At 40.7% G+C, this 13,266-nt stretch overlaps 1 protein-coding gene across 4 annotated transcripts in view; it reads left to right on the top strand.

Annotated features, from left to right (window-relative positions):
* Window positions 1-12,871, top strand: part of ARHGAP40 (Rho GTPase activating protein 40) — a 36,584-nt gene extending 23,713 nt beyond the window's left edge. For 2 of the 4 annotated variants that reach the window (XM_035548432.2, XM_035548431.2), the window contains 13 exons: window positions 412-632; window positions 1,921-1,996; window positions 2,596-2,747; window positions 3,380-3,545; window positions 3,899-3,990; window positions 4,118-4,195; window positions 4,466-4,625; window positions 5,362-5,444; window positions 6,242-6,448; window positions 6,717-6,857; window positions 8,476-8,636; window positions 9,647-9,702; window positions 10,394-12,868. In XM_035548432.2, the coding sequence (XP_035404325.1) occupies window positions 412-632; window positions 1,921-1,996; window positions 2,596-2,747; window positions 3,380-3,545; window positions 3,899-3,990; window positions 4,118-4,195; window positions 4,466-4,625; window positions 5,362-5,444; window positions 6,242-6,448; window positions 6,717-6,857; window positions 8,476-8,636; window positions 9,647-9,702; window positions 10,394-10,500 (1,700 nt within the window). In that variant the 3' untranslated portion in view covers window positions 10,501-12,868. Of the gene's footprint in view, window positions 1-411; window positions 633-1,920; window positions 1,997-2,595; window positions 2,748-3,379; window positions 3,546-3,898; window positions 3,991-4,117; window positions 4,196-4,465; window positions 4,626-5,361; window positions 5,445-6,241; window positions 6,449-6,716; window positions 6,858-8,475; window positions 8,637-9,646; window positions 9,703-10,393 lie in introns of all 4 variants that reach the window. The other 2 variants (XM_050714049.1, XM_050714048.1) reach the window with 2 other exon arrangements.
* Window positions 12,872-13,266: the final 395 nt, after the last annotated feature.

Genomic DNA, 13,266 nt, shown 5'->3' with positions numbered 1-13,266 from the left:
TCCCATATCCTGTGAAAGCCCCCACTGGGTTCAGTTCCTCTTGCAGTCCTCGTGCTAATGCCATACAGTCACTATTGTGCCCCTTCTGCCCAGCACGTGTATTACCAGGGTCCTGGTAGCACACACATCTCCATAGTCTTTTTCTCCTCACCCTAGGTGAGGAAAAAGGAGTGTGTGGACAGTTAGAGCTGCCTGAAGTGCTGTCTCTTGTCTGGCTCAAGCCTGGTACTCGGCCAGCTAACCTGGGAACAGGACTTCAAGAGTGGCCTGGGCTTCTCACAAAAGATGTAACTCTCAGTCATTGCCACCCCGGAAAGGGAATGGCTCAGGCTTCTGATTTTCTGATGTTTCAAGAACTCACATTGCTCTTCTTTCTCTTTTTGCTCCCCCTTCTCGTCCGTTGTCTTGCAGAGGGAGAAGCTGAAGCTGAGTGGCTCCAGGACGCGGGCCTGTCAGACCTCATCACGGACCATGCCTCAGAAAACGACAACGTGGTGCTGCTCTCCACCCTGACGAAGACCCAGGCCGCTGCTGTGCAGCGAAGGTTAGATACCTACTCCCGGTCTCGGAGGAGGAAGAACAAGCATCCCGTGCGTGATGTTCGAGACATTTTTGGAGTGGTCGGCTCTGGGGTATGTTGATTGAGCGGAATCTCCCAAAAGGTTTTGTTGTACTGTGGTAGCAGCCTCAGCTTGCTGCACCTAGGGCTGCTTCCATTTCCAAAATAGGTGGCTTCATCTTTTAAGCTGAAATGAAGCTGAGATTGCAGAACTTCTGCATCCAGGTTGCAGGACTGAGAAGAAATTACTACAGAACATGCAGTTCTATAATCTTCCTAGAGACTGTCGGAAGAAACACTTTGTGTAGCACCTACAGCACTGCAGCCTCATGGAGCTCTGATATCATTTGGAGCCCTCTTGTGTTTTCTTTATTCCAGTGACATTTTATTCCAACTGCAAGTTCTTCTTAAGTTCCTCAACTGAAATTCAGCAAGTTTTTAAACTTACATGTTAAATAGAAATCTGTTCTATGCTCTGTCATATGGGAATGAAGATTTTTAGCTCTTAACCTTAAATGCCCACTCACTAGGTTTCTTCTATTTGCACTTGAAAATCTGAGCAACTAAATCCAATCTGATAAAGTGACGTTCTGGTGTGAATTAGTTACAGATGTTAAATGGGGTGGTTCTGCTTTCATGGTAAGCTCATCAGTTGTATGCCTACTCTAAATATATAGTACATCTTCAGTACAGATTAACTTCTGTCCATCTGCAATGACTTTGCACAGGTTCCTTTTAGCTTTCATTCATCTGTCCACAACTCCATGTCATGAACAGGTTCTCAGAAAGTTGCTAACTTCTGGTAACAGAATATGCTTTCTTGTATTCTGACTAGTTCTAGCAAGAGGAAGGTTTTCATTAGTAGAATTGACTGCCAAATGTCTCTTTATACTTTAAAGATGCACTTCTCTTTCTAGACCTGAAGAGGCAGGTTACCATAAAGGTTGCAATGGGAAGCTTTTAGGTGCTGGTGTGTGACTAGATCCTGTGCAGTTTGCTCGGTACGCTGTTTGTTAGCCCCTCAATGTATAAACAAAAAAGAAATTGGCTGCTGATCGTGAGGAAGTAAGTCTTGCTTTCATGGTGTGGAAATTCATCATAAATACCATCTGTGAAAGTTGTCTGTTTTTCACCTGCTTGTCAAATCCCCTAATTGTTATTCGTTCAATAATTCTTAGTTTCAGAACAGTCTTAGTGTCCTGACCTTCAGCAGCATTTTCTCAGAGTAGCAAGCAATGTCAGGTGTTCTTTGTGTTTGGTTCTTTTTGGTTTTGTTTTGTTTTTCTACCAAAATCAGGGTGTCATCATAATGACTTCTGTTCTGCTTTGTGTAAGTAAGAATGTTTTGATTTACTTTTCAGGAGACAGTAGCAGAGAAAGAGGAGTCCAGCCCAGACCAGTTGTGGCACGATCTACGGACTTCAAATGTTCAGAAACGTAAGAAGGAATTTTCAAATGCACAGTAGGATTGGAAATGGGGTGTAGGATCTGAAGTGGTGCTGGAACTGAAAGGGAAGTTAGGCTAATCTGGACTCTAAACTTGAGCAGCTCTATCTCCAATACTAGCTGTTACTATTAGGTAAAGCCTTGTTTGTTTTTTTTTTTCTTTTAAATGCAAGCTTACAAAATTTGCTGAATTTAGTAAACTTTTCAAGGGCCTACTGTTGTTAGGAATTAGCACACAGTGGTAACCTTCAATCTTCAAGAAAGCAATTAAAAAAACAAAGATCATATAGTGAAATCCTATAAGCACTATACACAGTTGCATAAAGAGAAGTTAGCCACGGGTATGTCCTTTAATTTAAAGCCATGTTCATGTCTTACTGCTGACCTGGTGTTCATAGTTGTAATGTTAAGGCTTTAAGCTAGGCTCACTGTGCTATGACAGCACTCTTTTCAAACGCTAATATGATCCTTTTTCTCTTTCCCAAAAGCAGTTGACTCCAAATATGTCTTAAATGGCTGTTTTAATGCACTTGTTTTCTAAGCTTCGCCCTTTTAGCTTTCTGAAATTCAAGGTGTTTTCTCCTCTGTAGCAGAAACCCAGGATTACTCCTGCACAGTTCGAAACTCTGGAAAAGAGGAGGTGTTCAACATGGACATTGCCTACTCAGAGCAAGCAGCTGTCCTGCTCAAAGGATCATTCCTGTCTGAATCCAGGAGAATAAAGGATGGAAATGCCCTAACTGTAAGTATAGGAAGAATTTTTCATGTTAGAGCTTAATTAGCTTCTCTTCTTGCCTAGATGGGTGCAAGACATTTGATTCAATTGTATGATCAACTCTTGGAAACGTCCTCCATAGACAGTGTTGTAACAGGCCTGTACTAGGCAGGGGTTTTTGGATGGGTAATGCAATTATCCTTGCAGGGGTGGACAAGGATAACTGTTGTGTAGCGGGGGGTCAAAAGAAATAGTACTTGTGTGTGAATCTGTAGCTATTTGGATGTGGATCTGGGTTGTTGCCATTGAAAAAAAGAATAACTGGACTTTCTTGCTTGTAATGCTAACAGTTTCTTCTCTGAAAATGTACTGGACTGCTTCCAAAGTTCACTTAGATTAGGATGGGTATCAGGCTTTCTTTAATTTAGAAAACTGGGATCTCCAATATATTTGGAGAGTAATGCTGAAAAAGGGAAATATTGAACTATGAATTGAGTAGAAGTAGTAGTTTTGTTTATTTGCCTAGTGTTGAAAATAGGAGAATATATAAATGCTTAGTTAGTGATAAAGAATGATAAAAATGCAACAGAACTTCATAATCACTAGGATCAATAGAGTAGCTTGTACTGAACCTTTTGTGTGTGTGTGTTTTCCTTTAGAAATTTAAAATCCACAAGGGCAGACTGGGAGTGACCAGGGTTGGAGATCTATCTGCTCAGGACATGAAGAAGATCCCCACGCTGGCCCTTATTGAACTAACAGCTCTTTGTGATGTTCTAGGCTTTGAGCTGAAGAGAAACAAGGCAGCAAAACTGAAAACAACAGGTTAGTATGTTTTCTTGATTTTTGTTTTTTTTCTCTCCCCTCATTTTGTGCCCCCCCTTTTTTAGTTGAGATCTTCTTACGAATTTGGTTTTCGAGTGGTAGAACAAAGAAGGTCTTTGATAAGAAACCTTGTGACAAGTGTTTTTGCATTAATCTATTTCTTCTGGAATCACTGGGTTATGATACCAAGACCTGCTATCACCTTTACGTCTACCGTGTACATTTGTCCTATTACCTGTTCTTCTCTTTTTCTCCAGAACTTATAAAATGTGCTATCTTAGTCTGTAGTGCTAGAAGTATCCCTGACACCTGTATTAACAGTGGTACAGACTTAAAACATGTTTCTGTTGTAGAGAAAAGACTCTTTGGAGTTCCACTCAACACTCTGCTGGAAAACGACCAAAAACTGCTTCCCAACACTAAGGTCCCTCTGTTACTCCAGGCAGTAAGTTTTCTTGATTTCATTCATGCTTCTGCTCCTCGAAGCTGGGAAGCCTTTGAGGCTTGTGATAAGGAAGGGCTGACTTCTCACCCTCTGTACCTAAGAGCTTTCTTTTTTCCCCTTTTAATAGCTGCTATCTTGTTTGGAAAAGAGAGGACTTGAGACAGAGGGCATTTTGAGAGTTTCTGGGTCCCAGACTAGAATCAAGGTATGAGCTCTTTACCTTTGAAAATATTGGTAGTGATCAGGGAGCATGTTGCTGAAGCAAGTCTCGAAATAAGGTCTAATTTGAGTTGTCTCCCTTCCCTGTACAATTAGAAATGTCCATTACTGGGAGATCTGGGAATGTCTGTCGTTGAGGGTATCTGTGGTCTTTTGACTTGATGGGTTGACCTAGTGTTCAGCTATAGAATTTTCATTGTATTTACTTACTGAAGCATGTAATAAATTCCATCTTTTTTTTTTTTTTTTAATATAGAGTCTGGAACAGAAGCTAGAAAGGGACTTCTATACCGGCCTTTTCCGTTGGGATGAAGTCCACCAGAATGATGTATCTGGGCTACTGAAAAGATTCATAAGAGAGCTGCCTGCCCCGCTGCTGACAGCAGAGTATCTTCCTGCTTTTGCTGCTGTACAAAGTGAGTCCCTCTTTGGGCTGTTTAGTGTCAGTTTGCTGGTTTGTACTTTTCTAGTCCTGGGCTCTCCTGTCAGGTCTCTTGTTAGCAAGTGGATTTCCTGGGAATACAGAGCATGATACTCGCTATAGATGGTCAAACTCAGTTTGCTGGGTGTTATATATACTATTATGCACAGCCTCAATGTCTTAGTCACTAGTTCTTGGTTGTACACAAAATCTTTGTGTAGGAACACTGTCTTGAATAAGTTATGTTACTACATTTGAGGCTGCAAGGTTACTATGTGAATTAGGAGAACCTAATTTAAAAAAGAAAAGTACATGCAGAGTGAGCTGTGGCAACTGGCCAGGGTGCATGGTCTTGGACCATCTGCAGCAGTGTAAGACAGTGTGTCTTATTCTGAGGTTTGTGCCTCAATAGGTGACTTGAATGTTTTAAGCCAACTGTGTGTGCAACTTTTTTTTTGGACAAGAAATAGGTGGTGGGGTCTACCAGAGTACACATAATACCAGCAAGTCTTCAAAAAAAAAAATCAATCATCTGGAACAAAAGTGATTCACTTCATAAAGGCTGTATGAGCTTGATTTACTTCTAGGATTTGAGACCTTGTTTTACAGATGACAAATGCTACAAAAAGGAATAGCCTTAGCCCTGCTCTCAATCTACGTGACTTGAGAACACAATTTCCATTCTTAAAAAGAATGGTGTCAGAAGCCTGAACCTGTCGTTCCCTTTCTAGATATTCCAGACCTGAAGCAAAGACTGCAAGCTCTGAACCTCCTGATCCTGATCCTGCCTGAGCCTAACAGAAACACACTAAAGGTAAGTCTACCTGTTCTTGATTTAACTGGAAAAACATGGTCTCATTCCACATTTTTGTTCAAGGAACTCTATCAGCTTTTGTAAAGGGGAGTGTAAATAATGGATGATTAGGAGGTTTTACTTCACTGACTTGAGCATAGAAACGCGTGATGGAGGGGAGTAAGCAAATCTGCAGGCTGGGAAGTGAATGTAAGCTCTAAGCACAGTTTGCCTTTTGGGTACAAAAGCAAGAGCAGTAGGAATACATGTGGTCTTAGGGGGATTTTTACACCATTTTCAGAAACATGTTCTTTCTTTTCAGTGTACTAAAGAACTTCGCTATGGAGTGGAAGACGTATAGGTCTCATCTTAGTGCACCCATAGACAATATATATGGGAGAAATTCATCAACTTTGTTGAAGGTGTGAGGCAAAATAGATCCAAAGGGTTTCATTTTCGACATCTGCGAATAGATTTGGGGGATCCTGGGGGAAAAGAGGGTTGGCTTTGGATTCTGTAACTTTTAGAACTGGAGTTTGTAAATTGCCACCAGTCCAGAAATAAGAACTTACCTATTTCCTACACATACTGTCTCTTCTGATTCATGAACGCTGGATAAACCATCTCCCTGCTTGGTGTAGTTATTTGTTGCTATTCTATTATTAGAACTTGGCCACTGTACTTCCTGACTAGAGAGTTGGATTTTCTCATGAATATCTAGAAAAGGTGCTGATTAGATGATCTCTCCAGCAATTGTCACTCTAGTTTCTTGAGTACTATTAGGAATTAATATCTTAAGTCTCTTTCCCTCTCTTCAGGCTCTACTTGAATTTCTCAGCAAAGTGGTTGCCAGGGAGAACAACAACAAAATGAATCTCTGGAACGTTTCCACAGTCATGGCGCCAAACCTGTTCATGCACAAAGGCCTGCCAAACAAGATCCCCGAAGGGAAGGAGAAACAGCTAGCAGAGGGGGCAGCTGATGTTGTGCGGATGATGATCCACTACCAGGATTTGCTCTGGACAGTAAGTTGCACAGGTGTTTTGCAGTATGGTATAGCAGTGCCTTGGTCTGGATGGAACTGGGGTAGGGAATGGGATAGTCTTGGAAATTTCAGACGAGTTGATTGTTGGCAAAGCTTCTGTCTGAATTCCAAGATTACCTGTTTTGAAGGTATATAGATATTTCATCTGCTTAAGGGGCTTCATAAAGCAATGTTAGGGATTCTAAATGGTATCCTCACCTCTGCTTGATTTGTTTTAATTCCTATTTTCTCCCTTCTTCCCTGCCCAGGTCTCCTCTTTTCTGGTAGCTCAAGTGAGAAAACTCAACGAGAGCAATAGTAAAAGGTACCAGTTCTGTGACAAACGGATAAAAAATTTGTTGCGGAAGATTCATGCTGATAAAGACAAGGTGGAAAAGAACCAGGCAGAGGTGAGATAGAACTGGTCTCTTTCACAAGTGCCAAATACTTTCCCATTATAGTATTTTCATGAGAACTTGAAAAAGTCTAAAGAGTGATGCTTTTTACAGAGCGAGAGGGAGAACAATCTGCAGCATCCCAAGCTCTATTAGCCAGATTGTGGCAACAGCAGACCCTAACAGCAAGCATATTGATTAAATCTGAAACTACAAAATACTGTTAAGATGTTGCATGTTTACAGGAGAAGGGGGAAGAGACCAGGAGCAGAAAAGCTGGATTTAACCTCACATGGACAGAATTGACATAGCTTTAGGTGTCCCATGTGTTTTGACAGACATGTCTACCAGGATCAAGTCAGAATTCTTTTAGTAAACTTAAAGCAAAAAAATTTAGACTACTACAGTAAAGTGAAAGTACGTTTTCAGTCATCTTGCAGTGTAATGCCGCTGATCTGTATGGGACAAAGTGAAGGAGAGAGGTGAAACTTCTCTATTTCACCTCTTGTGTTGGTGCTGGCTGAGACTTTTAAACAGATGTTGCTACCGGACCCATTTGAGTATCAAAGCAGCAGTCATTCTGCTTTTTTGGTTACCGTGGTTAATTGATTAATGTAGGTCTGTAGCAGGTAGGTTACATTACACAATGCTGGATTTTAGGTATCACATAGCAGTGGTGGTGATGCCGGGATAATCTAAGGACATGAGCAAAACAAAGCCTGCAGGTAGGAGTAACACATGGAGAGCTTAAATCTGCATACCTGAAGAAGAGTTTGTATTCTCATAAACCAGTACATCCCCCGTCTTTCTGTACCGGTTGGGCTACTGAGATGTGCACCTAAAATTTGTCTGGTTACGTATGCGTGTCACTCTTAAAGGCACTTGCGTTTCAGAAAGGATAACTACAATTTAGGCAGCCCAACAGATGACTGAATACTTAGGATTGTGCTAACAGTGCTTCCTAGTGGTGTGTAGCACTGTTTCTGCAGAACTAGAATTGCAAAATTAACATGCTTCAGTTTAGACACAGAATGGTTCTTTGTTCTGCATAAAAATTCTGAAAAATTGGCTCATGAAAGCGTTAATGAGAACAGTTGACAAAACAGCACTCAGATTCTCTTCTGTAATAGTTCAGTGCTTCTTTTTTGAAATTATCTTTTGTTCTAAAATTCAGTAGTCCGTGTAAGACTGTTCAGTTGTCTAAACATTATTCCTATTGGAATATTATTCCATATTCCTGTTTTTTAAATGAATTCTAGAGAAGTCCATCATGCTAGTGGAAAAACACTTTTTCTGAATTTATTCTGCCAAATCCCAATTTCATCAAAACCTGCAAGTGCCAGTACTGTATTTGAACAGCAGAGAGCACCAGCACACACCGATCGAGACCAGTGTTTTTCTCCCCAATCACAACACTGATGCACAGATAATTTGTTTATAATGCTCACTTTGATGCTTTTATAAGCTTCCATTTGCTAGTATGTGGAATAAGAAAAATAAATTCTATGAATACCTGGCTGGTTAAATTTCATTCGTCACATTCTCCAATCTGGTTTGAAACTTGATGTTTTAGCTGATGACAAAGTCTTTCTTGAAGTGCTTTATTCTTTTTTCTTCTGCTTTTCTTGTTCAGCCTTCCAAGGTTGTGAAAGTCCATGCTTCACTTCTCCTGAAGGATTCACTAGAGGTGCATTTGAACAATGCAACCAGAGTTGCTGATGTCTTGAGGCAGTTTCAGAAGAACTTGTGCCAGAATGGCTGGAATATTGTTAACACAGTCAACCTCCTCAAGTGGTAAATGCTTTTTCTCTGCTTATTTGGGGGAAAAAAAAAAAGGCAGGTGGTCTAGTTACTATGTTTTCTGTCTTCTGGTGCAGCAGGGAACTGTTAGAAACTGCTGTCTGCTTTTCCATTCTAGATTTTGGGAATGGTGTGCTGGGTGGGGCAGACAAATAGTAGTTCAGCTGGGTGATTCTGTCACCGTGCTCAGGCTGGCAGGAGGGTGGTGGTCCCCTCATCTGCTGGAAGGCAAATGAACTACAACAGTATGTGCAAAGCCTTGCTGGAGAGAAAGGGAAGTGGTGGAATAACATTGACCATGCAAAATAAACCTTCTCTAGCTCTCCTGGAGAAAAGCATCACCTGTGTGAGCTACTTGCCTGGAACCAGTATTTCCAATGTGCATAGGTTCATGTAGGGGTTTGCTAAAATAAGCTCTACAGTTCCCTCCTATGCTCCAATGATGAATTGCTGAAGTAATTCCCAAAATGAACAAAACAATTCCCTAACCCCGCAGGCATGTATGCAGTATTCAATAGGTGAAATGTTAGTGCATCTCCTGACTGTGTCCATGGGCAGGAGATGCCCAGACCAAGAGGGTGGATGGGGAGTTGGCTGAGTATGGGTCAGCTGGGAACTAGTATCTCAGTCAAGCTCCTACAGCCTCTGAAGTCTTCCTGCAGATGAGCTTCTCTTGGACAGGCTGTTGACTGTAGAGGAATGCTGACAGTGAGAGTTGGTATTTATGCCTTTTGTTTTTTCTGTTGAAGTGTTTGTATACAGTGCACTTCTCATTACAAGTAAGGAATATCTGCCTTGTTCTTTGTACAATTTTGGGTGTCATTTCCAACAACCACATAGTTCAGGAGAATCAGCAAGGTTGCTGTACTATGCAGCGTTGTAGCTTCCTTGACCATTGCTGACTTCTGCACTGTGAACGATTCCTTTGGAAGAAACATGACTGAACTACCTAACCTGCCCTTCATGGAGCTATGTTAACTTTAGTGTGTCTTTCCTTTCTATAGCAACAACTCAACGGAGTGCGCAAACTTGCTCCTGTATGAAGTGGGAGGCAATATTGGTAAGTCTGGGTGGTAACTGAAAATAACTTTGATACCCAGTTTTTATGTCTAACTTACAATAGGAGGGAGTCATAATGATTAGGCGATTTGGAGGGGGCTCCAGAAATTAAAAGGCAAATGAAGAAATGTGGGTTAACCGCACCAACAGCAAACAGCAACTGTCAGAGCTTTCCTCTATCAATAGGGTGATGCCATCAGACGGAAAGGAAATCTAAATAATATAACAGCAGATTGGGGGGTCTGAAAATGGAAAGGAATTCTTATGTCCTGTTACAACTGGTTCTGAGGATCGTTGTCTACTGGAGTGATTTAATTTTCTCTCAGTATTTCTCATAATGGCATCTGTAGAAGGAAAAATCCATCATATCAAATACAACTTGGTCTAGCTACTGGATTTGATCGCTAACATATTTCAAAATGCATTTCGAAATGCTTTTCAAGAGCTAAGGTTATTGGGTATGAAAGTTAGATTGCCTTTCCACAGTTGAAGCTCAGCCTTAATGTGGTTTTAAGAAATACACATTCATTTTAACATAAAGAACTAGAACTCTTTCAGATTTGTCTAACCGCTTCTGAATGGTTGTAGTGTTGATATGAATGTGGACAAGTACCAGTCTTCAGGGGGAAAGTAGTAACTATGGGATTAAGAATATAAGAAATGTTTTTTTCTGAATTTCTTGTTCTGAATAGGTGAACATTGTCTGGACCCAGACACTTACCTCTTAGACTTGTATCATATCAATCCACATGCTGAGTGGATAATTAAGCAAAACCCATCATATCCTCGGATGTTCTAAGAGAGCATGAACAAAACAAAGTTTGGTTGAAGCTTTTGGAAGGCAAGAGAAAGCCATGGAGATGTTCCCAGTATAGTCACAGACTGGACAATGCTTGTGTCTTTGAAGGAAAAAAGTTTTATTTACTACTTCCATGACAGCTGGCTGTGAGTACAATAGCCCACATGTAAACAGGGGAATTGATAAACAGCACCAATTATCCTTACGTAGCCGAATTTGCAGGGATATGATTATTCTTAAATGAAATAAAAAGCCCCCCAAACACCCTGCAAAGCTACAGCAATTATACAACAAAGATGGGGGATGTAAGACGAGAAACATCTCTTGAAGTTGGTAGAACACGTTTGTTTCTTCTGGATTTGCTGTTCTTTGATCACATCCACATTTTGGAGGAGAGAGAGTTACATGCTACAGCGGTACTAATCCTCTTGGTAAGATCCACTATTGACTGTTGCACGTTACCAGAAGAAGCTGTGATCCTGGGTTTCAGTAATAAGATGCTGTTACTTTCTTTGAAGAATGAAAAGGGATGCTTCCAAAAAGGCCAGATGGGATGCGAAGCTGACATCTTGTATTTAATAGCTACAATTAAAAACATACATGCAACACAAGAAAAAAACAGAGGCATTTATTTTGCTGGAAAACCTACGTATCAACAGTTAACCAAGGAAATACTCTGAAGTGAATTTGAGGTTAGTAATCTGACCTGGAAGGCTCTGTGTGAACATGACTGTTAAAACGAAACAAGAACCCTAAGATGTGCAGTGGCTCAAATAAGAGGTCTGTGCCTATATCTGTCTGGTCACTACAGTGGGTACTAAACTGAGCCCTTTACCACTCCGACCACACGTTTTCATCCTGCAGAGCATGGTGGCTGTGGTATGAAGAGTCAAGGGGAGAGTGGAGCACTTGCACCATGCATTATTACATAATCATCATCTGACCTCAGTTCAAATGAGACTTCACTTGTGGAAGAGGAGTGCAGAAATATTGTTTTCTTTTGCAGTGATGCTGAAATACCTCACATGAGGGAACCTACTATGCAGTTACAGGTGGTGGAACATGCACCTTCTGAAAATCCTGACATTTTTTGTACTGTTTTTAAACACTGTTGGATATTTATTCATGTGGCAGAAGCAGGGCTGCCCTGCAAGCGTATACTCAAAGTATTTCATTTGCCAAGTCCTAGCTGCACTAGTGACAAGCTCTCCAGTATTATTTCTGATGTTTAACTGAATTCATTTCTACTGCAGTCTGAACTTTCCTTCCCCTCCCTTGTTGTGCCCACCTTACCCCCCTTTGTTTGGCTATTCCTATTCATTTTCTCAAAGTCCTTATTTGTATTGTACGAGCACTTCATTCTGTAGTATGTCTGCGTGGTTAAATTCTCTTAGTGAAATAAGATCCTTGAGAAGCAGGTGAGCCATAGTCTGTATTCTTTCTAACCTGCTGTGAATATGGTATGAGTGATGCTGAAGTCGTGAAATTATGCATATATTAGTCTACTTTTTTTGGTTGAGATGTTGCAGATGCACTGATTCAAGGGGTTATCTTCATAGCTATCTTTTTAAGAACCTATAATGGTGTGTGGGGGGGAAAAATCAACCCAGAACCCCAGCATCAAGACCTCTGGAGATAACTTTTTTTATAGGGCTTTAAATTGTGCCTACCAGGGCCTAATTGTTGCCCTTTAGGATGGGTGCTCTGTGTCTCTTAAAAGATCATGCTGCTTTAAAATTGGGCATTAAAAATCAAAGGTACCTATTCACTCATCACTTCTGGAAATCTTTATTGCAGTGATGAAGCTTAGCAAAGGGCAAACGCCAGAGATGTCATTCTCTGAGAAATACCTAACTCACCAAGGTGTTTGTAGGAAAGACTGAAGAATCTGTTCCAGTTCAAAGGTGCTTTGTAAGCTAAATTGCATCTCTACGAATCAAAAAACATTGTGTTTTTCTCCACCAGTTGTGCGCTAGATTATTTTTGATGTATTGGGCGAAGAATGCTACATCACAGTTTCTACGAATGAGAATTTTTTGTCTTTTTTTGAACACCAAACAATGTGAATAAGTGCTGTGAAAAACAGGCTTGGAGGATCTCACGTGACAAATACCAGTTCTCAAATATGAAAGGTAATGTTGAAAAAAAAAAAAAAACTCTTTCCAGATGATGGCTGTACTTTTTAATTTTTTTCCCAAACTTTGTACCAAAGAACAAGTATGAATTTTGAACAGTCACTGATGTGCAACCTGCTTCTGGATGTTGGCTTTTAATAACTTTTTTTTTTTTTTTTTTTACAAATTTTTAATTCTGTATTTAAAATTCATTTAATCAATGAGACAATAAAAATACAGTCACACTTCTTGGCTCTAGTTTCATTAGTGGAATGAGTTAGCACAGCAAATGGCAGCAGTCTGTGAACTCCAGCAGAATTTGCCTTGTGCCTCAAGAGGGATGGATGTACCTGGAGTCTACATGAGCTAGACAACTTTCATGTTACAGCTTCAGATAAAGTTCCTCTCTGGATGATCCTGTGGGGTAGCTGTGAAATAGCAATCCAGGAGGAGGACGAGGAGTCAGTCTTAGGTTCAGAAAGCGTAGAGGAATGTTTGGAGCTGGTCTCTTGACAATGAGTTGACGGCTGGCCCCTTCATGAGCACTAAGGATTAGCACCTTCTGAAGAATGAAATGCTCTTGTTAAAGAGGGGAAGATGTTCAAGTGCCATGGGAAGTCCCTCTTCAAAATCCTGTCAGTCCCTTCTCTGT

Source organism: Cygnus atratus, chromosome 16, assembly GCF_013377495.2.
Source record: "Cygnus atratus isolate AKBS03 ecotype Queensland, Australia chromosome 16, CAtr_DNAZoo_HiC_assembly, whole genome shotgun sequence".
Lineage (NCBI taxonomy): Eukaryota > Metazoa > Chordata > Aves > Anseriformes > Anatidae > Cygnus > Cygnus atratus.
The sequence above is the reverse complement of the archived record's forward strand: the minus strand, read 5'-3'. Positions and strand labels throughout refer to the sequence as shown.